This window comes from Pseudorasbora parva, chromosome 25 (genome assembly GCF_024679245.1).
Source record: "Pseudorasbora parva isolate DD20220531a chromosome 25, ASM2467924v1, whole genome shotgun sequence".
Taxonomy (NCBI): domain Eukaryota; kingdom Metazoa; phylum Chordata; class Actinopteri; order Cypriniformes; family Gobionidae; genus Pseudorasbora; species Pseudorasbora parva.
Window position 1 is genome coordinate 14,619,866 of NC_090196.1, and position 25,562 is coordinate 14,645,427.

The 25,562-nt window shown below is 37.1% G+C and overlaps 1 protein-coding gene across 3 annotated transcripts in view; it reads right to left on the reverse strand.

The window, feature by feature from the left end:
* tln2b (talin 2b) overlaps positions 1-25,562 on the reverse strand; it is a 241,316-nt gene that overhangs the window by 98,825 nt on the left and 116,929 nt on the right. For all 3 annotated transcript variants that reach the window (XM_067435823.1, XM_067435822.1, XM_067435824.1), the window contains exons 2-9: positions 24,106-24,279; positions 21,617-21,714; positions 21,372-21,501; positions 19,743-19,895; positions 19,339-19,481; positions 9,034-9,161; positions 8,690-8,753; positions 6,111-6,215 (exon numbers count right to left, since the gene is read on the reverse strand). In XM_067435823.1, coding sequence (XP_067291924.1) covers positions 6,111-6,215; positions 8,690-8,753; positions 9,034-9,161; positions 19,339-19,481; positions 19,743-19,895; positions 21,372-21,501; positions 21,617-21,714; positions 24,106-24,241 — 957 coding nt within the window. In that variant the 5' untranslated portion in view covers positions 24,242-24,279. The remainder of the gene's footprint in view (positions 1-6,110; positions 6,216-8,689; positions 8,754-9,033; positions 9,162-19,338; positions 19,482-19,742; positions 19,896-21,371; positions 21,502-21,616; positions 21,715-24,105; positions 24,280-25,562) is intronic.

The window sequence follows — 25,562 nt, forward strand, 5'->3', positions numbered from 1 at the left end:
TGTATTTATATGATTACTACAATTATTTACATAAATCATTTTGAAAGGAGTGTCATCCTGTATGTGGTTTAATGACCTTTTTGAAACTTCCTCCCTCAGCAGAATAACGAATTGTTGTAAGTTTTAGCAAATGTACAGTCTTTCTGTTCAAAGTAAACGGTCGAAAAATACTGATGACTCATCCTGCACTACAGCGCTTTCGACCAATCAAATGCTCTTTACAATGAGAAAGTCCCGCCCCCAGATACCATCGGCCTCCAGTTTGCATGTAGCAAACATTTCTACAGTTGTGACCAAACTAAAACACATTGGTTATTTAAAAACAAATGGAGCTCTTTGATATGGTCTGTTTTAAACGTCCTATTTCAACAGGAACTACATCAACACAGTGAAGCAAACTGCTCGTCATCAGGGTATATACAGCAATCCTTAAGTTAAATTTACTACTTTTTAATACCTTTTTTACTACGTTCAGAATATTTTTTAAAACCATCACGACACTGAATTGCAAGTGTTAATCAGCGACCTTTCTATTATTTACACAGATTTTGACATATATAACATATAAAAAAGAATAGATTTAGAATCGACACCAGGAGGAAATCTGTTATAAGTTATAACTGTGATAAGTTGTTGAGTTTAACAAAATACTAAAAACTAGTGCTGTCAATCAATTAAAAACTTTAACTAGATTAATCACACGTTTTTTCTGTGATTAATCGCAATAAAAAAGAAATGTTTGTGTATGTTTTTTATATATTTTTTAATATAATGATTTCACAGTTAATCAAATTAATGTAGAAACAACATAAAGACAGTATATTTGAAATACTTGTTTAAATGGCATCTTTTTATGAATGAAGGCCAGTATTACTGATATTAATACAGCTACTGATTGTTTTTTTTGTTTTTTTACAAATATTATTAGGCTTCAAAAATATAACAGTTTTTAATTTAAGTAAACTTAAAACAATGCTAACATAAACCCATAATAAATGTAATGTTTACTCCAGCTCTTGCTGTCTTAACTGTCTTAACAGCACTGCATAAACTATAAATTAAATAGTTAATCCTTATTAAAGCTACAAAAGTTATTTAGTCAAGAGCAGCGAGTCATTTTCTCTGTTCCCTTTGTTCTTTAACTTTACTGACAGGAAGCTTTATTGGCTGCTGTCCCTTTAAGAGCAGACAGACATGCGGATCTCACTGTTTATACACTGTCAATAGATCGCACCTCATTCTCTCACAACTCTTTTTGTTCATTTTAGACTTTATATAAATCATTTAAGATTGCTCTTATGAGGATAGTCGTTGAAGTTATGCCTTGAAGCAAGTCTAAAATAAAGCCTAAGCCAGCCACTTCTGTCGAGCGCGCAGTGTTCTGAGATGATGCCGAACGACCACTGAATATGACGTCACTATCAAACATACGTTGAGACGGAGACGAAAGATCTTTGATTATGTGCCCAGATATGCTAAGCCCATATTAAACGAACTAACGCGAACGCAGATAGAATTTCAATCAGAATAAAAAAATACGTAATTTGGAAAAAAATAATGCCTCCGAGACCACATTTAACACTTTTAATGGCCTTAAATTTGACAATTTTGATTTATCACTTTTTAAAACCCCGCGGACACTCTGGTCATGCAATCTCACTGGGTTTTTAAGTAGTTTTGAAATAATCCAGTATGCAATTATTGGAAAATACTCTGTGATAGCTCATATACAATACGTCACCCAAATGTCTATTTGGTGTTGTTTATACGTTAGAACAGCATTTAATGGATGTTTTTGTGACATGATATTATTTGGAATGTTTGTGAATTGACTCATTTGAGTTCAAGAAGAAAAAAAAAGACTTCAAATAAGATGGTTTCCAGATTCTTTGTTCCTTAATAGCCGTCATGGTGACTTATGTGTGAAATCTGGTCTATGAAAAAATACAGTTGCACCTTGATACTGTCTCTCTCTCTCTCTCTCTCTCTCTCTCTCTCTCTCTCTCTCTCTCTCTCTCTCTCTCTCTCTCTCTCTCTCTCTCTCTCTCTCTCTCTCTCTCACACACACACACACTCACATGCACAGGCACACACAGACACACACACACACACACACACACGCGGCCCAAAACAATTGCCTGCAAATGGCATACTGCCAGATGGCTCAGACCGGCACACAAATACATAGTAAAAAAAAACACTAAACGTTTAAGTGACCTCTTGTGCCGAACATCTCAGGACTATTGTTTTCACCTGAGGGTCGAAAATAACAACCTCTGATAAGAGGGCGTTATAAATATCAGCAAGACCCACTGATTGTTTACGGCCCTCATAAGCAATTGACATGGCTTTTCAAGGGTGAGGTTTATGCAATGTGGGTAAATATAGATTTGTTTCTGGTATATGTTCATTGTGTAATTGTCTGCGTCAGTCAGGAAGGGTGATTTTGCTAATTCAAAGCAGTGCAATCTATTGTTAGGCCCTATTAATTTGAGACTGGGCACTTAGAAACACTCCACTAATGACCTGAAACTGATCCTTGAGCGAGCGGCTTGTAAATCTTCCTCTGTGTGCCGCACAGATTAAAACTGTCTAATAGTCTTAAAAACACAAACAGAGCTGGAATAAATGAAAACTATTTCTAAGAACCCTGTATATGGATAAACATACGGCTTACTCGTTTTATTTCAACAAGGCTCACTTGAATACTAATATATATATATATATATATATATTAGGGCCGGGACTTTTACGCGTTTATTAAGATTAATTAATTACGTGACTTTAACGTGTTAATTAATTACGCAAAAAAAAAAAAAAAAATTACCACACTTATTTTTGCACCGCGGAACGTTTTTCAATGAATGAGTTTCGACGGACCAATTTTACTGGAACACCAACTAGCGCTCGCTCCGGAGTCACGACAACAACAAACCATGTGAACATGAACGAAGCTATGGAACGAAGAAGCTGATGAGACTGCTTTGCTTGGCCCCGTGGATGGGAAATTTTTTTTAAAAAACGAAAGAATGGAAGCGTCGTCAAGAGCAGGAATTAGCGTATCACCGCAGCACATCGAGCCTCAAATATCACAAATATGCTTTTGCTAAACTTAATGGCAAACATTGCGCTGGTCTGCTGGACTGAAATAAATAAACAATATTTTGTTGATTAAGCTTATGTATTCAGTCATTATTCAATGGTATACTAAAATCCATGTGAAAAATTACTTCTCATTGTTCTCAGGTCAAATATTTATATGCAATTAAAATACGATTAATTTCGATTAATTAATTACAAAGCCTCTAATTAATTAGATTAATTTTTTTAATCGAGTCCCGGCCCTTATATATATATATATATATATATATATATATATATATATATATATATATATATATATATATATATATATATATATATATATATATATATATATATATATATATATATATATATATATATATATATATATGTATGTATATACACACACACACACACACACACACATTATTGACAGAAAAACAGAATTGTTTGCATTTTTGCAGATTAAAAAAGAAAAAGAAAAACTAAAATATCACATGGTCCTAAGTATTCAGACCCTTTGATCAGTATTTAGTAGAAGCACCCTTTTGATCTAATACAGCCATGAGTATTTTTGGGAAAAATGCAACAACTTTTTCACACCTGCATTTGGGGATCTCTCTCCAGATCTGTCAGGTTAAATGGTAAATGTTGGTGGACATCCATTTTCAGGTCTCTCCAGAGATGCTCAATTGGGTTTAAGTCAGGGCTCTGATTGGGCCATTCAAGAACAGTCACGGAGTTGTTGTGAAGCCAGAGCTTCGTTATTTTAGCTGTGTGCTCAGGGTCATTGTCTTGTAGGAAGGTGAACCTTCTGCCCAGTCTGAGGTCCTGACCCTCTGGAGAAGGTTTTATCCAGGATATCCCTGTACTTGGCCGCATTCATCTTTCATCTTGTCCCTGCAGCTGAAAAACACCCCCACAGTATGATGCTGCCATGCTTCACTGTTGGAACTGTATTGGACAGGTGATGAGCAGTGCCTGGTTTTCTTCACACATACCGCTTAGAATTAAGTCAAGCAAGTTCTATCTTGGTCTCATCAGACCAGAGAATCTTATTTCTTATGCAAACTCCATGCATGCTTTCATGTGTCTTGCACTGAGGAGAGGCTTCCGTCGGGCCATTCTGCCATAAAGCCCCGACTGGTGGAGGGCTGCAGTGATGGTTGACTTTGTACAACTTTCTCCCATCTCCTGACTGCATCTCTGGAGCTCAGCCACAGTGATCTTTGGGTTCTTCTTTACCTCTCTCACCAAGGCTCTTCTCCCCTCAGCTCAGTTTGGCCGGATGGCCAGCTCTAGGAAGGGTTCTTTTAGTCCCAAACACCTTCCATTTAAGATTTTGGAGCCCACTGTGCTTTTAGGAACCTTAAGTGCAGCAGATTTTTTTTTTGGAACCTTGGGCAGATCTGTGCCTCGCAACAATTCTGTCTCTGAGCTCTTCAGGCAGTTCCTTTGACCTCATGATTTTCATTTGCTCTGACATGCACTGTGAGCTGTAAGGTCTTATATAGACAGGTGTGTGACTATCCTAATCAAGCCCAATCAGTATAATCAAACACAGCTGGACTCAAATGAAGGTGTAGAACCATCTCAAGGATGATCAGAAGAAATGGATATGAGTGTCACAGTAAAGGGTCTGAATACTTAGTTAGGACCATGTGATTTTTCAGTTTTTCTTTTTATATATTTCTTATATATATATATATATATATATATATATATATATATATATATATACACACACACGCACACACACACACACAAACTTTTTGCTGGTCAATTGCAGCACTCTGTGGTCAATTATATATTAATATTGTAATGATATCACAGTTACTCTCCAAATTAATGTAGAAACAACTTAAAGACGTTGAGTTGTATCAAATATTTCCTTAAGATTTTAAATATTTGTCATAATGGCATATTTTTATGAATGTGGGCAGTATCACTGATACTAATACAGCTACTGATGTCTATGAAAATTATTTTTGAAAAAACATTACTGATAGACATTCAAAATTACAGTTTAATAGAAATCTATTAATTTCAACATTTATTAGGCTTTAAAAAAATTACAACTTTTAATTTAGGTGAACTTAAAACGATCTTCACATAAACCCATTATAATAAATATAATGGGACATATTTACCTGTGGCCTTCATATATATCATATAATCAATATATAGAAAATGAATAAAGTTATCAAACACTAAAGTCTTAACTGCACAAATTATGAATAAAAATTCAAATGATATCAAATAATTTAATAAGAATCCTTATTAAAGCTACAATTTTCTCTGTTACATTTGTTCTTTGATGAACTTTAATAACAGACATAATTAGTGGCTGCTGTCACTTTAAGATCTGCTGCTGCCGAACATGACGTGGATCTGACACGCAGCTCAACTTATCTCTCAACTCTAAGTTATTTTGAGACGTTATTTAACTAATTTAATACTGCTCTTATGAGAATACTCGATAAAATGGGTATTTTGGTATAATTCTGTGTTATTGTTCGTTCAGGCACAATACTGTGCGTTGTGTGTGTCACAGACAGAACATTCACAGACAGCGTGTTCTCTTTTGTCTTGCAATTTTACAGATTTAATATGACCTTTATGTAACAAAAAAAAAAAAAAATGTTTAAATAGATACAAAAAGTATATAAATCCTTTGTTGTGTGTAGTTGAAAAAAACGCCCTTGTGTTTGGCACATTTTGTGTGTCAGCACTTGTATTCTCTGAGAGCACTGATAGTATGAATTATTTAACTGTCTCTTTTTGCTGGTTTTTTGTACAGCCCAGTGTTTCCAGTGTTGCACCGCAGCAAACAAAATTAAATTCTACTCGACTTGTGCTTGCATTCTGAATTGAATGTGATAAGAGAAAAAAAAATGTGTGGCACAAATAATAAAAGGATAATACATTTTAAAAACATTTTCTTTTTGTGTAATATTAACTGGCTACATGCATGCACACACGGTTTATCTGCATTTAATCAGAATTTAGAACTTTTTAATACTCACCTTCACCAGGAAAAATGACACTCCGTATGTGCGCAGGGACCTGGCCAGCTTCACATACTTGACTTTCGCCTCGATCTCCGTCATCTCACCGCAGCTTTTGTGATCCTGGTGAGGAGATTAAATCAAGAATATTTCTAGGCCGTTGTGGGATTTGAACCAACAACCTTTACCAAATTGCCATTTATGATTTCACTCTTCCAGTATAATTAAAGTATAACTGTAAAATTTAATCAAGGTGGGCTTTCTAGGCAAAAAAAAAATGTAAGAAAATAAAATTCCTTTCTTAAACTGAAAATATGGACAAATATGGTACACTTTTGTGTTCCTTTTTTTTTTTTAAACCGACTAAAGTTATAAATTTGACAATATACTCAATTGATATTCTGTACATTTTAGTAAAAAATAAAACATAAAACATTAATAAATTATTTAGGTAACTCTTTACAATAAGGTTTTTTGGTAACATAAGTTAATAATTAATGAACTAATTAAATAGTTAATTGTTAGTTAACATGAAGTAACAATGAACAATATTTGTACAGCATTTATTTATTCCATCATTTATTCCATCCATTATTGTTATTTACAGCAATTGTCAACTCAAACATTCAACCCTGTTACCCAAGTTATTAAAACAATTAAATAAATACAAATTTTGTTTGTTTTTTATTGTTCGAAAATTGATTTAAAAAAAAAAACGACAAACTGAGCTTTGATCCCAGACTTAAATTTAAGCTACATTTTCAACCCTGCTACACATTTGGTTGTAATTTTTTTGTAATTTTGTATAAAATAAAATGTTGATATTAACTTGACATTAAAAATTAGCAGAGAAATACATTAAATACGTTCCAAATAGGGATGTTGCAATATACCGTTATTGATGATAATCATGATATTTTTTTAAAAGAAATATCATTATCGTGTTGGTCATAACAATAATATTAAAAAAAATTAAGAGTACACATATGATAATATGACGCTTAAATCACCTAATCCATTTTTTCAAGATTACTATAGATATTGCAATACAGTGCATCAGGAAAGTATTCACAGCGCTTCACTTTTTCCACATTTTGTTATGTTACAGCCTTATTCCAAAATGGATTAAATTCATTTTTTTCCCTCAATTCTACAAACAATACCCTACAATTACAACCTGAAAGAAGTTTGTTTGAAATCTTTGCAGATTTATTAAAAATAAAAAATGCAAAAAGTCACATGTACATAAGTATTCACAGACTTTGCTCAACAATTTTGTCGAAGAACTTTTGCCACCAATTACAGCACTTCTTTTTGAGTGTGATGCTACAAGCTTTGCATCTATTTTTGGGCAGTTTCTCCCATTCTATTTTGCAGGACCTCTCAAGATCCATCAGGTTGGATGTGGAGCGTTGGTGCACAGCCATGTTCATCTCTCTCCAGAGTGGTTCAATCGGGTTCGGGTTCGGGTCTGGGCCCTGGTTGGGCCACTCAAGGACATTCATTTTTTCCCTTCAATCCTCACTAATATCCCAGTTTCTGCCGCTGAAAAACATCCCCACAGCATGATGCTGCCACCACCATGCTTCACTGTAGGGGTGGTATTGGGCAGGTGATGACCAATAACTGGTTTTCTCCAGACATGACGTTTGCCATTCAGGCCAAAGAGTTCAATCGTTGTTTCATCAGACCAGAGAATCTTGGTCTGAGCGTCCTTCAGGTGCCTTTAGGCGGCCTTTTACTGAGGAGAGGCTTCCGTCTGGCAACTCTACCATACAGATCTGATATGTGGAGTGTGTTATATGGTGCAAAACAACATGCAGATATGGTTGTTTTTCTGGAAGTTTCTCCTCTCTCCACAGAGAAACACTAGAACTCTTTCAGTGTGACCATTGGGTTCTTTGTAACCTCCCTGAGTAAGGCCCTTCTCCCCCGATCGCTCAGTTTGGCTCCATTTACGGATGATAGAGGCCACTGTGCTCACTGGGAATGTTTCTGTACCCTTCCCCAGAGCTGTGCCTCGAAACAATCCTGTCCTGGAGGCGTACAGACAATTCCTTGGACTTCATGGCTTGGTTTGTGCTCTGACATGCACTGTTAAAAGTAGGACCTTATATAGACAGGTGTGTGCCTTTCCAAATCATGTCCAATCAACTGAATTTACCACAGGTGGACTTCAGTCAAGTTGTAGAAACATCTCAAGGTTGACCAGTGGAAACAGGATACACCTGAGCTCTGAGCTAAATTTTGAGGGTCATGGCAAAGACAGTGAATACTTATGTATATTTGATTTTATTATTATTATTATTTTTTTTAATTTGCAAAGATTTTAAACAAACTTTTAATGTTGGCATTATGGAGTATTGTTTGTAGAATTGAAGAAATAAAGAATATCCCTCACAGAATGAACGTAAAATATATATTTATCCTGACCTCCTGCAATCCACATGTTCTTGAAGTTTAAGCACTGGACCATGTTTTGAAAAATTTAAAAACTCTTCATTTTTTAATGGTTCCAGGCTGTTTTCTGTATCTTATTCATGTACGTTGCCTAATAGTCGGTTTTCCTGGAATAAAGTCGACAGAGGGTCACGTACCTGAAAAATTCTCTTCTCCGCCCCCCTCTGTTTGATGTATTCTTTTGGTAGGAACTCCTTCAGGCTGCAAATACATTACACGTTTACGCTCATACTACACAAACATTTTCCCTCAGAGCAGAACAAAACACATGAGGTCATCCTGGAGGGAATTACAACTTCATTAAGTACGCCCACACTGATTCTTAAGGCTTACAGACAGCACAGAATTCTTGTAAATAATTGTCTGGTCTAAAAGTAATGAGGTAACTACTGGTAGAGTATGTTTTGTGTGTTTTTGTGTGTATGTTACAGTGTTGAATGGGCTGCATATGATACCGCAGCTACAAGGCATGTGGTCTTACTCTAAAAATCCTGGCTTGTGTTTGTGCTCCACGTGGGGGCCGAATTGGATCTGTGCCTGAATTCCAGCAAACTCGCAGGCCTTATCAAAGGACACGGGGTGAGATCCGTTCAGAATGTCATCCCTGGCCTGAAACAGAGACAGGAAACAAGAGCAGATGTTACAGAATGTAATAAGAGTGCTAACAAAGATGTTACAGAAGGTGTGTTGTGTATTCGCTAAATTTTCCAAAACAAACAAGAAAGCAGACAAAATCATTTGAAGGGTTTTTTATTAAACATTCGATGAAAATATATATTTACGGCCTTGAATATCACAATGAAATCAATTGACATTCTTTTTTTAATGGAATATTGCAGTATTTATCATAATAAATTATTAATCAGTGCACATTAAATTTTTAAATCATATACCCTCAAAACCTTAAATCAAAATAACTTCCCCTCACACTTGCAGCGTCCTCTCTTCTATTTTCTGATGATGCGTTTACTGGCGTGAAGGCGGGGCAACCTATCAATCACATGAGATCCACCAATAGCAAACCACAACCATTCAATCAAGTCCCCATTGACAAAACCAAGTCCCGCCCTGCATTTGTTCTTGCTACAGAAGCCATTTCACTCTGACATTCCTCACGATAAAAGAAAAGATGATAATCGCAACTTTCGTTTCAGGAAACATTTAAAATGTAAGGGGTTTGACTGAGATTTTTTTTTGGGGGGGAGAAACCCTGTTATATGAAAAAGTATTTTGTTATTCTTTTGAATTCTTCTTTTCAGCTCCACAGTAAAATAATAGCATACGAGTTTTATCAATAACACAGTGTGGCGAGGTGACACTGAGTGCAGTCTAATATTACAGACGGCCTGCGGCCGCTATGAAAGCTGACAGCCCATCTGTCCGATTGTCTCCTAATATACACCTGAGTACTGTGCTGTTTCAAAGCCGAAAGGGTGCATCTTGCAGAAAAATTTGTTGAAGCGACTGTTATGTGATATATAGACCCGTGAATGGGAATTTTAGCAGGCAACCTTGCCAAAATAACACACATTTTACCCCCCAAACACCATTTTTTTTCCGGAGAACCCCCCCGAGAAGCTATTGTTTAGGGCTAGTAGTTGGCGGGTTTTGTTGTAAAAACTTGGCAACCCTGTCTGCACGCGCGCTGGAATAAACTATCTTTGCCGGTGTTGTAAAAAAATAAAATAATTGAATGATACACAGAGTACTTACCCAACATGATCATCATTTTTGAGAAAAATTGTGAAGGTGAATACAAACAAGCTCTCCGTTTAGGATTCGAACGACGAGCATGATTACGTTACTGTTTATCATCCGTCCATCATCGTCTAAAGCCCGCCCTGATGATTTCATTGGTCCGAACAGGGGATAATTACTCCTCTATGGAGCGAGGCCAGACCGAACTGCCCAACCTAAAAATTGTGTGGGCGGGGCTAAGTTCGGCTGGCATCCAGGCTAGTATTAAATAAGACTTACAGAGATTACTGTACTTATAAGTACAAAACAACAGCCAAAATCCTAGTAATAAGCTTGCTAATAAGCAACTAATTATTAATAGTTAAAATTGGACCCTAAACTGAAGTGCAACCAAATTTTAGTACCATACCTACACCCCCACCAAGTGAGTACCTAAAAAATAATGGCGTCTTTTTGTCTAGTTTTCAAACAAGCTAGATGAACTAATTAAAAGCACAACGGCAGAAACAAACACACTTGTTTCTGAGAGTGTATAGTTGGCCGAGATTTGAGTGTGATTGGGGAATGAGGTCATGGAATTTATTACATCATCATAAACAAGCTGATGTGTGAGCGGCCCCGCCCTCAGGACAACCACCAATCATCTCACATCGCTGCCATATGACATCAACATGGTAACAGTAGCAGATACAGTCAGTGAGGGTTTATGGGAACACATCAAGACAAACTCAGATGTGACGCGGTCACGCCCCCCGTACGGAGCAGAGAAATCCCCTTCAGCTTGCCAAACACTCCTGAGCGCATACATGTGTAACAGTCTCTCTGTGCGTGTGTGTGTGTGTGTGTGTGTGTGTAAGCTGCTCTTCTGTTTCTTAAAGTATGTGGGTGTGTGTGGCACCATGTCAGAGAATTTCACGGGGGCGTGCGTGTTTACTACAGAGGAAGAGAGAGACAGAGGGAGATTGAGGAAAGGGAGGAGAAGTGTTACTGTGTGTGTGTGTGTGTGTCCTGACTCATGTGCAACCATTGTTATGTTTATGGACATGGTAGAACCATGTTGCATGAATATGATAATCAAAGTACCATGGTAATACCATGCTTTTTATCAAGGTACCATGAAACTCTTTAAAGTACCATGCAATACCTTTGTATACCTTCGCATAGAGAAAAAGTGTCTTACAAAATTTAAATCAATGTATTGTTTTATGTGAATGACTAGACACAATGATTCTCACATCAGTTTGAAGTAAAAACTCTAGGCAACAACATCCATTGGTCAAACATCATTGACTAATATCTGGACAGATTTACTATGCGTTTTGTGGCTTAAAGGAAAACTCCGGTGAAAGATGAACCTAGGGTTAATTAACACATGGTTACTGAGTAGATCGTTCTCTGGGGTGCGCTTTCATAAAAATCAAATGTAAAGAGTTTTATCTCTAAAACAGTTTAGCTTATAACGCTTGTCTATGGTAGCCTGACGTGGTCATACTCAATTCTAGTCAGAATATGAGTCTGAAACTGCTCCATTGGGCTGTGATTATGGGGCGTCTTTCAACAGAACCAGGAAAGACCTCAATTAGATAGACCTACAACCAATCAGAGCAACGAAGCAACATCAACAGAGCTCAACTGCACTGTGTTGCCAAGTCCACATTTTTTTCCTGCGAGTTGTTTTCTATGTCCGCGAGTTGAAGCGACTGTTATGTGATATATAGACCCATGAGTGCGAATTTTAGCAGGCAACCTTGCCAAAATAACACACATTTTACCCCCCAAACACCTTTTTTTTCCAAAGAACCCCCCCCCGAGAAGCTATTGTTTAGGGCTAGTAGTTGGCGGGTTTTGTTGTAAAAACTTGGCAACCCTGTCTGCACGCGCGCTGGAATAAACGAATTTAATGATACACAGAGTACTTACCTAACATGATCATCATTTTTGAGAAAAATTGTGAAGGTGAATGCATATACAAACAAGCTCTCCGTTTAGGATTTGAACAAATATAATCCAAGCCCCTTTGATGACGTGCATGATTACGTTACTGTTGATCATCTGTCCGTCATCGTCTAAAGACCGTCCTGAGGATTTCATTGGTCCGAACAGTTTCTGACCTAAAAATTTTGTGGACGGGGCTAAGTTCGGCTGGCATCCAGGCTATGTCTATGGGGCACAGGGTAAGTGAAATTAAATCACTAGTTAATACCACTAACAAGGCTCAAAATAGCCTCACACTAACACGGGAGCATAATGAGGGTCACTACATGCAAACCGGAGCATTGAGAACTTTGTAAGTGTACAAACAGTTCAATAAGAAGATACACAGCGTCCGTGGCTTGACTCATTGAGAATTTTTTCCAAGATGGCTGCTGTCCGTTTACACATAATGTACTGTCTTTATAAAGTATCTTCTTATTAAACTGTTTGTACACTTACAAAGTTCTCAATGCTTCGGTTTGCATGTAGGGACCCTCATTATGCTACCGTGTTAGTGTGAGGCTATTTTGAGCCTTGTTAGTGGTATTAACTAGTGATTTAATTTGACTTAATCTGTGCCCTATAGACAAGCATTATAAACTAATCTGTTTTAGAGATAAAACTCTTTACATTCGATTTTTATGAAAACGCACCCTAGAGAACAATCTACTCGGTAACCATCTGTTAATTACCCTAGGTTCATCTTTCACCAGAGTTGTCCTTTAATTTGTTTAGCTTTTTTCAAAAGCCACGCATAAACGTTATTCTCTTACAAATACAAGCATGTACATACATGTTGCTCACACATATTATGGGAGCCCAGTTTGTACTGAATACAATATAATGAAATTTTTTTATTAATAGGTTTATAAACAAACATAAAAAAGCACGATGTCAGAGCTTGTCAAAACTTCTAAAGGGCCCTAAAACTTTGCAGTCCTCTAGGGGTCTTCTAAGTAAAAAATCATGTTCTATGAATACATTTTTGTAAATTTCCAGTCATAAATATATAAAATGTCATTATTAGTAGTAATATGCATTGCTAATGACTTAATTTGGACAACTTTAAAGGCGATTTTCTCAATATTTTCTCAAACTTTCAGATTCCAATTTTCAAATAGTTGTCTCTCGGCCAAATATTGTCATATCCTAACAAACCATACATCAGATGGAAAGCTTATTTGTGTAGCTTTCATGTTATGTATACATATCAATTTTTTAAAAAATGGACCCTTATGATTTTGTGGTCCAGGCTCTTATATGGTAAACAAACATTTCATTACAAGGATCCATCTGTTTCTTTTCCATGTTTTCCATTCAAACCCAGGCACACTGACCATATAAAAGGAAATAAGTGCTTATACATTATTTTATATAGGCTAACAAGTGCAGGTGACTAGGCATGTGTGTGTTTGTCAGCGGGCAGTCGTTCTGGACTCCTCAGGCAGAAACACTAATGCATCTGCAGCGAGCCATGTGCTCCAGAGGGCCGCCTGCTACAACAGCCTCACGGACCCCGAGGGGAAACATGCACTAGTGCCGAGCTCCTTGAGTGGACACACACATTCGCATGACTCCTCACACACACATTTACATACATAAACATGTACTCATGAAAACCCGCTGGCCATTTTGTGACACTAGCCCTTATGACTCAAACCAGAGAGAGGATGAAATATGTTTGGAGTGAATGTGTGACAACATCACATGTCGGACCATGTGCAAACTAAGCATGATGCAATAAAACACCTCAATAAATTTCAGTTTCCTGGTTAAGAATGTTTTATCTGTTGTGTTTTGTGATAATTATTTTTTATCGCATTAAACTAACCATCAAAATTAAAGGACTAGTTCACCCCAAAATGAACATTCTGTCATCATTTACTCACCCTCAAGTTGTTCCAAACCTGTATGAGTTTCTTTGCTCTGCTGAACACAAAAGAAGATATTTTGAAGAATGTTTGTGACGAAGCAGATAGATAGAGCAATCATTGACTACCATAGTAGGGGGAAAATACTACGGTAGTTAATGGTTGCTCTATCTGCTTTGTTAAAAAGATTCTTCAAAATATCTTCTTTTGTGTTCAGCAGAGCAAAGAAACTCATACAGGTTTGGAACAACTTGAGGGTGAGTAAATGATGACAGAATGTTCATTTTTGGGTGAACTATTCCTTTAATGTATTATTTTTCCCAGCTCTATTATTTTCATTGCATCATGTTGGTTAGCTCTGCCCACAATTAAATCACATTGATCCAAATTCCCACATAGATACATAATAAACATCAAATATGTCACATGCATTGCTATAGGAAAAAAAATGCAATACACAAAAAAGCGCCTAACTATGACTGTCATTTATTTATAATTTATAATGTATTAATAAGGTACAAAAATGTGTAAACTAGACATGCTGCAATAAAATACGATTACATTTTATTTTGATGGTCAACTTTAGACTATACTTAATATAAAAACTTCGCAACTATATGCCAACTAACTCATTGGGCTCTATCACACACCCGGTGCAATACGACGGCAGGCATAAGGGTCAAAAAGGATAAACAGTACACTTTTAATCAATCTCTTTTTGAAAACTCAAAGATGTGGATTCGGACGGCAATTCACCACATCACCACACGACCTTGGTGTTTGTCTAAAAACAGTAGGCAAATCGGCCAGGGATTTTTACACAGGTGGTGGGAGAAAAACAATGACATTCTGGATTCGGACTGCAAGAATGTCATTGACTAGCCCCTGTAAATGATGAAAATACCTTACAACCCCACGAGAAACAATTACCGTCCGAATAGGGCTCAAAAACCTGTTCTTCAGTCAATAGCGCAGTATTATTTGTGTTATTTAAAGAGCGCGTTGGTAATATGCGCCTACAGGCGGGTGCACAAGGTGAGTACACTCCACTTATTACACACACAGCGACGCGCAGCAGCACACAAACAGTTTTAAATATATATATATATATATATATATATATATATATATATATATATATATATATATATATATATATATATATATATATATATATATATATATATATATATATATTTTGATTCCTCTCTGGAGAAGCATTCAGTCTTTTCGCTCATAAATTCCGCCATGTAAATAATGAATCCACCATGGCGCCAGAGCAACTGTCTTTTAAAGGAAATGGGAGATGAGACTCTGATTGGTTTATTGCACGTTTAAAATACGTTTATTGCAAGACGTTTTAGACATGCCCTGGTCTGCTCTTCAGACCATGCGCTTAGATCACTAAAATAGGGCCCTTAGAGTATTAGTAGACTGGTAGGTAGGGTTAGATGTTAGAGTTCGGGTAAGTAGAATAAGTTAACATGTAGTTGCAAAGTTACTTATAGTCATTAAAGTGGACCATCGAAATGAAGTGTTGCGTGACAAAGCAATAAATCCCGTTTTTCCTTTGTTAAAACCGTTTTATTAGTTGCATGTCAACCCAAAAACACTAGCATAGCCTCGGGAAGTGATAAATCCATCAACAATATTTTCCATGCTGGTTAGCTCCATCTACATCGAAATCTCATTGGTCCAAATTCCCATATATATACGGTTATACAGTACAGGCCAAAAGTTTGGACACATTACAATTTGTAATGTTTTTGAAAGAAGTTTCTTCTACTTATCAAGCCTGCATTTATTTGATCAAAAATACAGAAAATGTTTTTAATATTGTGATATATTATTATTTTCAGGATGGTTCCTCCAGTCTTCAGTGATCATGATCCTTCAGAAATCCTATTAATATTCTGATTTATTATGAGTGTTGGAAACAGTTCTGCTGCCTAATATATTTGATGAATAAAAGGTTCAAAAGAACTGCATTTATTCAAAATAAAAACATATTTTCAAATAATATAAATATCCTTTACTATCATTTTTTTAATCAATTTAACACATTCTTGCTGAATAAAATTATTTATTTATTTATTTAAAAAAAAAAAAAGACTGACCCCAAATTACTGACCAGTAGTGTATATTGTTGTTAAGTATTACAAAAAAGTATCACAGGTTATGAAAAAATATTAAGCAGCAGAACTGTTTCCAACTTTGAAAATGAATCCTCATATTAGAATGATTTCTGAAGGATCATGATCACTGAAGACTGGAGAAATGATCCTGAAAATTCAGCTTTGATCACAGAAATAAATGAACATTTTTTTCAGAATTTTTGATCAAATAAATGCAGGCTTGATGAGCAGAAGAAACTTCTTTCAAAAACATTACAAATGGTAACGTGTCCAAACTTTTGGCCTGTACTGTACATGATAAACAACAAAATAACAAAGAAAAGAAGTTGAAGTTTCCTTTGAAATAATTTTTACTCAAACAATATAACACACTTTTAAAGTTTATGCTTTACATAGAAACATCTAAGTAAACAGCCCAATAGATATTTTGTTGACATACATAATAGTAGTAACGCGGCACCTGAACACAGAGAACTCAATACTTGGTACACAATATAATGGCGGTAACATTCGATGGATCGTTTTTGAGTATGAATGTATGAATTTTGAGAAGAAAATGAACTTCAAATGTCACAAAATGGCAAGTTCCAAAACCTAACAACAAAAGCAATGATAAAACAAAAATACAGCTTTAAAAAACAGCTTGAAAAAGTTTAACTTGATATTTTTATAACAATACTTAATTAATTTATGCTTTACGCTTCTACAAGCTTGAATTGAGTACTAATATAGAATTTACTTCGTTTTTTTATTTTTTTTTATTGTTGCCTGAACTACTCTTCACGTTAGAAAAATGGCATTTGTTTTTTCTATAATATGTGCTTAACCACAGAATCAATACTCAAAAAGCACCTAGGACAATGCATGAAACATGTTAACGTGTTATTCAATTGCGTCATGCTAGCTAGCTCCGCCCACAGTGAAATTTCACAGTAATTCCCATAATGGTAAATAAACATCATCAATTATGTTCGGATTATTTGAGGTTTTTGGCATTGCAATTAAAAAAATAAAAATAAATAATAATAATAATAATAATATTTTATATATATATATATATATATATATATATATATATATATATATATATATATATATATATAATATTTTATTAATAAATAAAAAGCACCTAATTAGAAAGAGCTGTGAGAGAAAAGTTTGCCATACTGCCAACGACGAGGAAAAAACGATCGACAAATCAGCAGCTGTGAAGATAAGCACATTGCCTTTTATGCTAACCAATAATTCATTCATTAATGCAAAGGAGTTTTTCACTGCTTTCATAAAGCTAAAAGGACAACATTTAAAAGCTTAAATGTCTGTACAATACTGGCTCTGAGAAATTAATTAATTGTTAGAGCAGGTGGCAATGAAGAGGTTTTGGCAAACCGGTGCAATACAGTTAAACCAGCCAAAAAGACAGACAGAATGTCAGTAAACGACAATAAAGTCAATAAAAAGGTTATTATTGTTAAAATCCAACATAATGATGAATAATTACACAGGGCGTCAGGGTGAAGAACTTCCAGGTCAAAGAGCAGTCACTAAAACTCACTAGCCAATGAGAAGCCTCAGCTCTAAGCCCTGCCCACAAAAGAGGACATGTCCAATTATATTACAGTATACATAACTTGCCATGAAGGACAATAGCATCCCATGACAAAATGTTGGTTTCTGACCAGTAGTGTATTAGAAGTAGACCAGTAGAAACCAGTAGTTGGTTTCTTTTTATTAAGTCATCTTGGCTAGTCAGGGTTCCAGACTAACATTTGAGTTCTACAGTTGGTGGCACCAGCACCTGATTTGGTGGTGCTGGAGGAGAATGTATAAAGTTAATTTAATAATATAATTAACATTGTTTTGCATTGTTTTGTTAATAAGTGCAGTTCCTATTAATATTAACAGTGAAGCACTGACCTTCAATTAAATATGCAAATAAAATGAACTTTTATTCAACTTTTAAAAATAAAATTTTTATCCTTGATCCATGATTGACTTTATACTTTTTTTCCATATATTAGGAAAGGGGAGTTTAATTGGCTAATAAGTCAAATAAGTGCTCCTCTGCTGCCAACTACTGGTTATAGCGGTGATATTTCATGTCTTTTTTAAATAAAAGTGCTTGTTTGTCATACAGTGTAAGTTTTCCTACACCTTTAAACTTATAGTTTTACAAATCATCACATTAAAAATAAATAACATTACAACTGGATAATATTTACAGCTTTGAAGTGCTCAAAAAAGTGTGAAGCACTTGAAAGCCCTTGGAAAGAGCTTAAATTTCACTCTCAAAAGGTTGTACGAACCCTGAGATGTGCTATTTCTGCCACAATATGGGGTGTTACTACATTAAATCCATGGTGAACGTTTATGATTTGTGGACTGAAACCCATTAACTTTGTTCATGGTTCAATGTTTCTCCTGGTTTCCACGTTGGCACTGTCTGATCTGATATCTGTGGTTTATATGGTCGCAGTCTGGACCCCGGCTAGCTCCGCCCACGGTGAAATCTCATTGGTCAAAATTTAACATAAAATATGTGATGCTGTACATTATTATTTTTTTGCTTACAGCGAGAACTAGGCGTGACCCCAAATAGTTGACGATTCGATGCATCGATATGCAGAGCCGGATTCGACCACCGATCTCACAGTCGAATCTTTGCGGGTGTTATGAAACGAGGATCTTAAAGACGTGGCACTGCGTTGAGCTTTGTGTCCGGTGTGCGACCCCTTTAAATCGGCCGCGCCACGTCTTTAAAATTCGACCACATTGTTTTAAATGAGTGTTCACACACCGGTGGCAGCATTCGGCGCCTGTCCGTCTGTCATTTGGCAGGCAGTTTTGATCACTTTATTAAAGTTGTTGCTTTGTGCAGTATATAAAGGAAAATAAAAATAGTTTTACCCTCCTGCTGACTAGTGTCGCGCCCCTCCCAACCCATCAACACATAGATGATTCGACTATCAGTCGACTATAGAAGATTCGACAATTCTGATTTGAATGTGTAAATCCTTAGTCGGGGTAACCCCTAGTGAGAACCTAACACAGGATATGATCTGAAATAGAAAAAGAGCATAAAAAATAAATAGACACATGTTCTTTTACCTGTACGTAGAGGAGGTTGAGCTGGACTGGATCACGAGAGTCTACGTTCTGATCAGAATAGAAGAACTTCCTTCGTAGAAGTAGTATCTCGCTCTCCTCTACACCCTGCTCCCGAAACGTCCGACTGTGGTCTAGCCAGTTCACTGCACATGAAACATTCAGCTTTGTTAACATTCACCACCAAATTCATTTTTCAATTATGTGTATAGCCAACTCAGTTCAAATCCAATAAGCATATAATATGGGGTGCTATGATACCAATTATTTTGTCAGTAAAAGATTTGGACTGTGTAAAGTTTCTTCAAGCTTGAATAAGAATCTCTCAGTGTGTGTAAATCTGGTGGGTGGTTTGTTTCTGTTTGCTAATGTTTTTTTTTTTTTTCCACAGTTGCCAGGAGCCTCACAGTCATCATCTGTGTGAAGTTTGGCTTTCAGCTTCTCCATCTTCCTCTCGTCTCGCAGGAGGGTTCTGTCTTTCTTCAGCGTTCCCATTCCATCCTCTCGCTTCTCCTCCACCTGCTCTTGGATCAGTGAGTACTCCTCATAATTAGTGATTCCTGCGGAGCATGAGATCATCAGTACTCACGATCTGTCAATCTTCCAGTCTATTTTGAGCAGATTTTTGTGGGATACTATATGATATGATATGATTAGTGTTTTTATAGATTATGTTAAGACTTTAATCTAAATGCAAAAAAGAAAATTAGCATGCACATCCAAACATCCAAAACTGATAGATCGATAGATCGATAGATAGATAGATAGATAGATAGATAGATAGATAGATAGATAGATAGATAGATAGATAGATAGATAGATAGATTGGATGGATGGACAAACTTAAATGATTAATGGATGGACAAACTTATATGATGATGATGGATGGATGGATGGATGGATGGATGGATGGATGGATGGATGGATGGATGGATGGATGGACAAACTTAAATGATTAATGGATGGACAAACGTATATGATGATGATGGATGGATGGATGGATGGATGGATGGATGGATGGATGGATGGATGGATGGATGGATGGATGGATGGATGGATGGATGGACAAACTTATATGATGGATGGATGGATGAACGGATGGATAGATAGATGGATGGATGGATGGACAAACTTATATGATTAATGGATGGACAAACTTATATGATGATGATGGATGGATGGATGGATGGATGGATGGATGGACGGATGGATGGACAAACTTATATGATGGATGGATGGATAGACAAACTTATATGATGGGTGGATGATGGATGGATGAACAAACTTATATGATGGATGGATGGATGGATGATGGATGGGTGGATGGATGGATAAACTTATAAGATTGATAGGTGGACAAACTTATATTATGGATGGATGGATGGACAAACTTATATGATGGGTGGATGGATGGATAGATGGACAAACTTTTAGCATGGATAGGTGGACAAACTTATATGATGGATTGATAGATGGATGGATGGACAAACTTATATGATGGATGGATGGAGGGATGAATGCATGGATGGATAAATGGATGGACAAACGTATATGATGGATGGATGGATCAATGACGGATGGATGAACAAACTTATGATGGATGTATGGATGGATAGACAAACTTATGATGGATGTATGGATGGATGGATGGATGGATGGATGGATGGATGGATGGACAAACTTATGATGGATGTATGGATGGATGGATGGACAGATGGACGGATGGGTGGATGGATGGATGGATGGATGGATGGATGGATGGATGGATGGATGGATGGATGGATGGATTGACAAACTTATATGATGGATGATGGATGAATGGACAAACTTTTATGATGGATGATCGATGGATGGACAAACTTTTATGATGGATGGATGGATGGGTGCATGGATGGATGGACAAACTTATATGATAGATGGATGGACAGACAAACTTATATGATGGATGGATGGATGGATGGAAAACATTCATTGTTGCGGACTGGTGCCTTCGAAGCCCAACATTTCTTTCAAATTTAGATAAAGGAAGGACCCACCTATCCTGCTGCAGATGGTGACCAACAGCTCTCCTACTGTTTTGGAGTCATCCACCATTATGGTTTTGATGGCTCCATCCAGCATTTTGATCTTCTGAGGTCTTTGCTTTTTCTTGTACTCCAGGACATCCTGTACATGAAAAGAATAAGCACTTAAATGAAGCCTAGAATCCATGTGGAAAATTAAAAATAAACTCTTAAGAAAGTCTGAAGAGAATGCAGATACGTCTAATAATGTGATTTACCCCATTCCGCAGCATGTAGTAATCAAGAGTGCGCCCTGATTCCAACCAGATTCCTTTCCTGGGGTCATCATCGGCCAGGAAGAGCCCGTAATCTGATGCTGCAATCATTTTTACATAATTAAAACAGTTCCTTGCCTCATGGAAGTAGATACCCAATCAAAGAGATCCTGTTAGGTCTACAAATATGGTCATAATAAATATCCAACTCTTCATTAAACCACAAAGCAATTTGTCTTTAAACCTAAAAGGAAACAATTGACATTTATAAGATTAAACCAATTCATTGCGGCCATCGAGGGCAGCAATCATGCGCGCCGCACGGGACGACAGTCATATAACTGAAGCTGTGCGTATAATGAATGTACACAGAGTGGCAGAGCCGTAGACTCATCCTGAAGTGATGACTCCTATTGAGCTGATAGCGCACACCAGTCCATTTCGCAAGCTCCAACGAGCAAAGAGCATTAATGTTTGAGTTTGTGGCAGTTTGATGACTTGAGTGGCAATGGAAAGAGAGAGAGTGCACTTATTCATCAGATTTAGTCTGAAGCAGAACTGGTGATCAGCTGAGGTTGCACATAGTGTGACACTTTACCGCCCAAGTTTTGACATAACGGATACAGAAACATCTACTGATGTGAAGCAGCTGGTATAAACATTTAGCCTGAAATCCAAATTTCTGTCAAGCGCTGCAGATTTTTGTTACATTTAGACCATACACCCTACCTCTAGTGTGTTTAAGATATATATACACTCACCTAAAGGATTATTAGAAACACCTGTTAAATTTCTCATTAATACAATTATCTAATCAACCAATCCCATGGCAGTTGCTTTAATGCATTTAGGGGTGTGGTCCTGGTCAAGGCAATCTCCTGAACTCCAAACTGAATGTCAAAATAAGAAAGAAAGGTGATTTAAGCAATTTTGAGCATGGCATGGTTGTTGGTGCCAGACGGGCCGGTCTGAGTATTTCACAATCTGCTCAGTCACAGCGATTCATGCACAACCATTTCTAGGGTTAACAAAGAATGGTGTGAAAAGGGGAAAACATCCAGTATGCGGCAGTCCTGTGGGTGAAAATGCCTTGTTGATGCTCGAGGTCAGAGGAGAATGGGCCGACTGATTCAAGCTGATAGAAGAGCAACTTTGACTGAAATAACCACTCGTTACAACCGAGGTATGCAGCAAAGCATTTGTGAACCCACAACATGCACAACCTTGAGGCGGATGGGCTACAACAGCAGAAGACCCCACCGGGTACCACTCATCTCCACTACAAACAGGAAAAAGAGGCTACAATTTGCACAAGCTCACCAAAATTGGACAGTTGAAGACTGGAAAAATGTTGCCTGATCTCGATTTCTGTTGAGTCAGTCAGATGGTAGAGTCAGAATTTGGCGTAAACAGAATGAGAACATGGATCCATCATGCCTTGTTACCACTGTGCAGGCTGGTGTTGGTGGTGTAATGGTGTGGGGGATGTTTTCTTGGCACACTTTAGGCCCCTTAGTGCCAAATGGGCATCGTTTAAATGCCACGGCCTACCTGAGCATTGTTTCTGACCATGTCCATCCCTTTATGACCACCATGTACCCATCCTCTGATGGCTAATTCCAGCAGAATAATACACCATGTCACAAAGCTCAAATCATTTCAAATTGGTTTCTTGAACATGACAATGAGTTCACTGTACTAAAATGGCCCCCACAGTCACCAGATCTCAACCCAATAGAGCATCTTTGGGATGTGGTGGAACGGGAGCTTCATGCCCTGGATGTGCATCCCACAAATCTCCATCAACTGCAAGATGCTATCCTATCAATATGGGTCAACATTTCTAAAGAATGCTTTCAGCACCTTGTTGAATCAATGCCACGTAGAATTAAGGCAGTTCTGAAGGCGAAAGGGGGTCAAACACATCGAAATGCCATCAAAACTTTTCTGGAGACAGCCAGTTCCCTTTAGAGATACATTATACCATCCCACCTTGAATTCAATAATTATATTTTTCTTCCAATATTTAGAGCATTGCGAGCAGTTAGTTTGTTATGCTTTGTATAGCATCTGATGGGCCGTTTGATCTCGTTGTTCTTTTCAAACCCAACATCTTGATGTGGGTCTGGCTTGTCAGGCTACCGTGTCCGTTTATGGCCTGTATTAATGTCCAGATTTACAGATTAATTTACAGATTTTGTAATATTTTCACACCAATTACATTTTGTTCCAATTTATGGCTGGTTGACCAGTGCTTCTCTTGTCAATATGAATAAATAAACATTCCTTGTGCAATTTGTATTAATTCTGTTTATTACATGCAAACAAAAAGATAGTTCCGTCTCTAAACTCTCACCACTAGTTGTGCCGTTGTGTCTGGCTAGATGTGATACTCGAACTTAATTTAACGTTGACTTCAAAGGAGGGGGTTGTATTTCTCGTGGAAGAGTATAAAAATGGCGGGAAACATGGAGGCATGTTTTGTGACTTACCTTGTCCAGATTGGGCCTCTGGAACTCTCTCTCTGATAATCCGGCAGGCGTCGTAAACCGGAGTTGAGGGCTCAAACTGCATCGTCTTGACCACGTTGCACTGTCGCACGCAAATCTTCAGCGACAGGGCCACCATCGTGACTGCTGCTCGAATGGGAGCACCCACTTGCACACCTGTACAGAGAAAAAAGGTAAATAAATAAATCCTTCGATTTCTCTGAAACAACCAACATCCATCCATTTTTTGAAGGTCCACACAGCTACATTAAAACACGCTTTTATCTGGATTACCAGGAACAGAAGTAAATGTGAACACAAGTGATTTGCAATTCTGTTCAACTCAAGCACTGATTAATGAAATATGCCTGCCACTGAAGATAAGAGAGAAAGATCAGAGCTTTGTGTAGGCTTACAATATGAGCTCCTTACTGTCAAGAGACGTCTGTAATGTAGTTATTAGATTAGTAGAACAGCACTGCCCTTTAAATACTAAGCAGAGGAAAAGATTCTACTGCCAACTGGGTGTTTAGCCTAAGCTCACTCAACTCTACCAAATATCACATCTATGAAACGTAATCTTGGCACAAGGGAGAAACCTTCCAAGTTTTAAAAAGCAGGAAAAGTGGTTATAGAGAGACTGTGGTCAAGCAGAACATTTGTAAATTACAGTAGTATGGTTGATTTGCTCCAACAATACAGTTCAAAGATGTCAACAGAGACCAGCAACAAGTTGCAAGATCAGACTCATAAACCAACATCAGGCTGTGAGCAGAGACCTCACTTGTAACTGACATGAGATTTGTACCAGAGATTTGATTTGTTACTGAGATCAGAATTGTATAAGAGATTTGACTCGCAACTAAGATCAGATTTGTATGAGAGATTTGAATTATAACAGATCTGACTCAGAGCAGAAATCAGATCTGCAAGAAATCAGATTCAAAGCAGAGACCTGAATTGTAACTGAGATTAGATTCATACCAGAGATGATTCGTCACAGATATCAGACTTGTAACCGAGATCAGATACATACCAGAGATGATTCGTAACAGATTTCAGACTTGCATCCGAGATCAGATTTATACCAGAGATTTGACTTGTTACAGATCTGACTAAGAGGTTTGATTCATAACGGAGATCAGACTTGTTACTGAGATTAGAAGCGTATAAGAGATTTGACTCATAACAAATCAGTCTCAGATGATCCAGAGTTCAGACGCATAACCGAGTTAAGAATCATTCCAGAGATGCGATTTGCCAAAGAAATTAAGCTTATAATAAAGATCCGACTCCAAAGCGAGATCAAGCATTATGATAGAATTAAATAAAACAAAATCACAAAACCGGAGTGTACAGTAAAGGTAAGTAAATGCTAAAAGCTCATCAAAGTAAACATTCTGAAAAGCCAGAAATCTCAATCTGACAGTCCTGATGAAGTGATTGAGAGTAGAGTATGA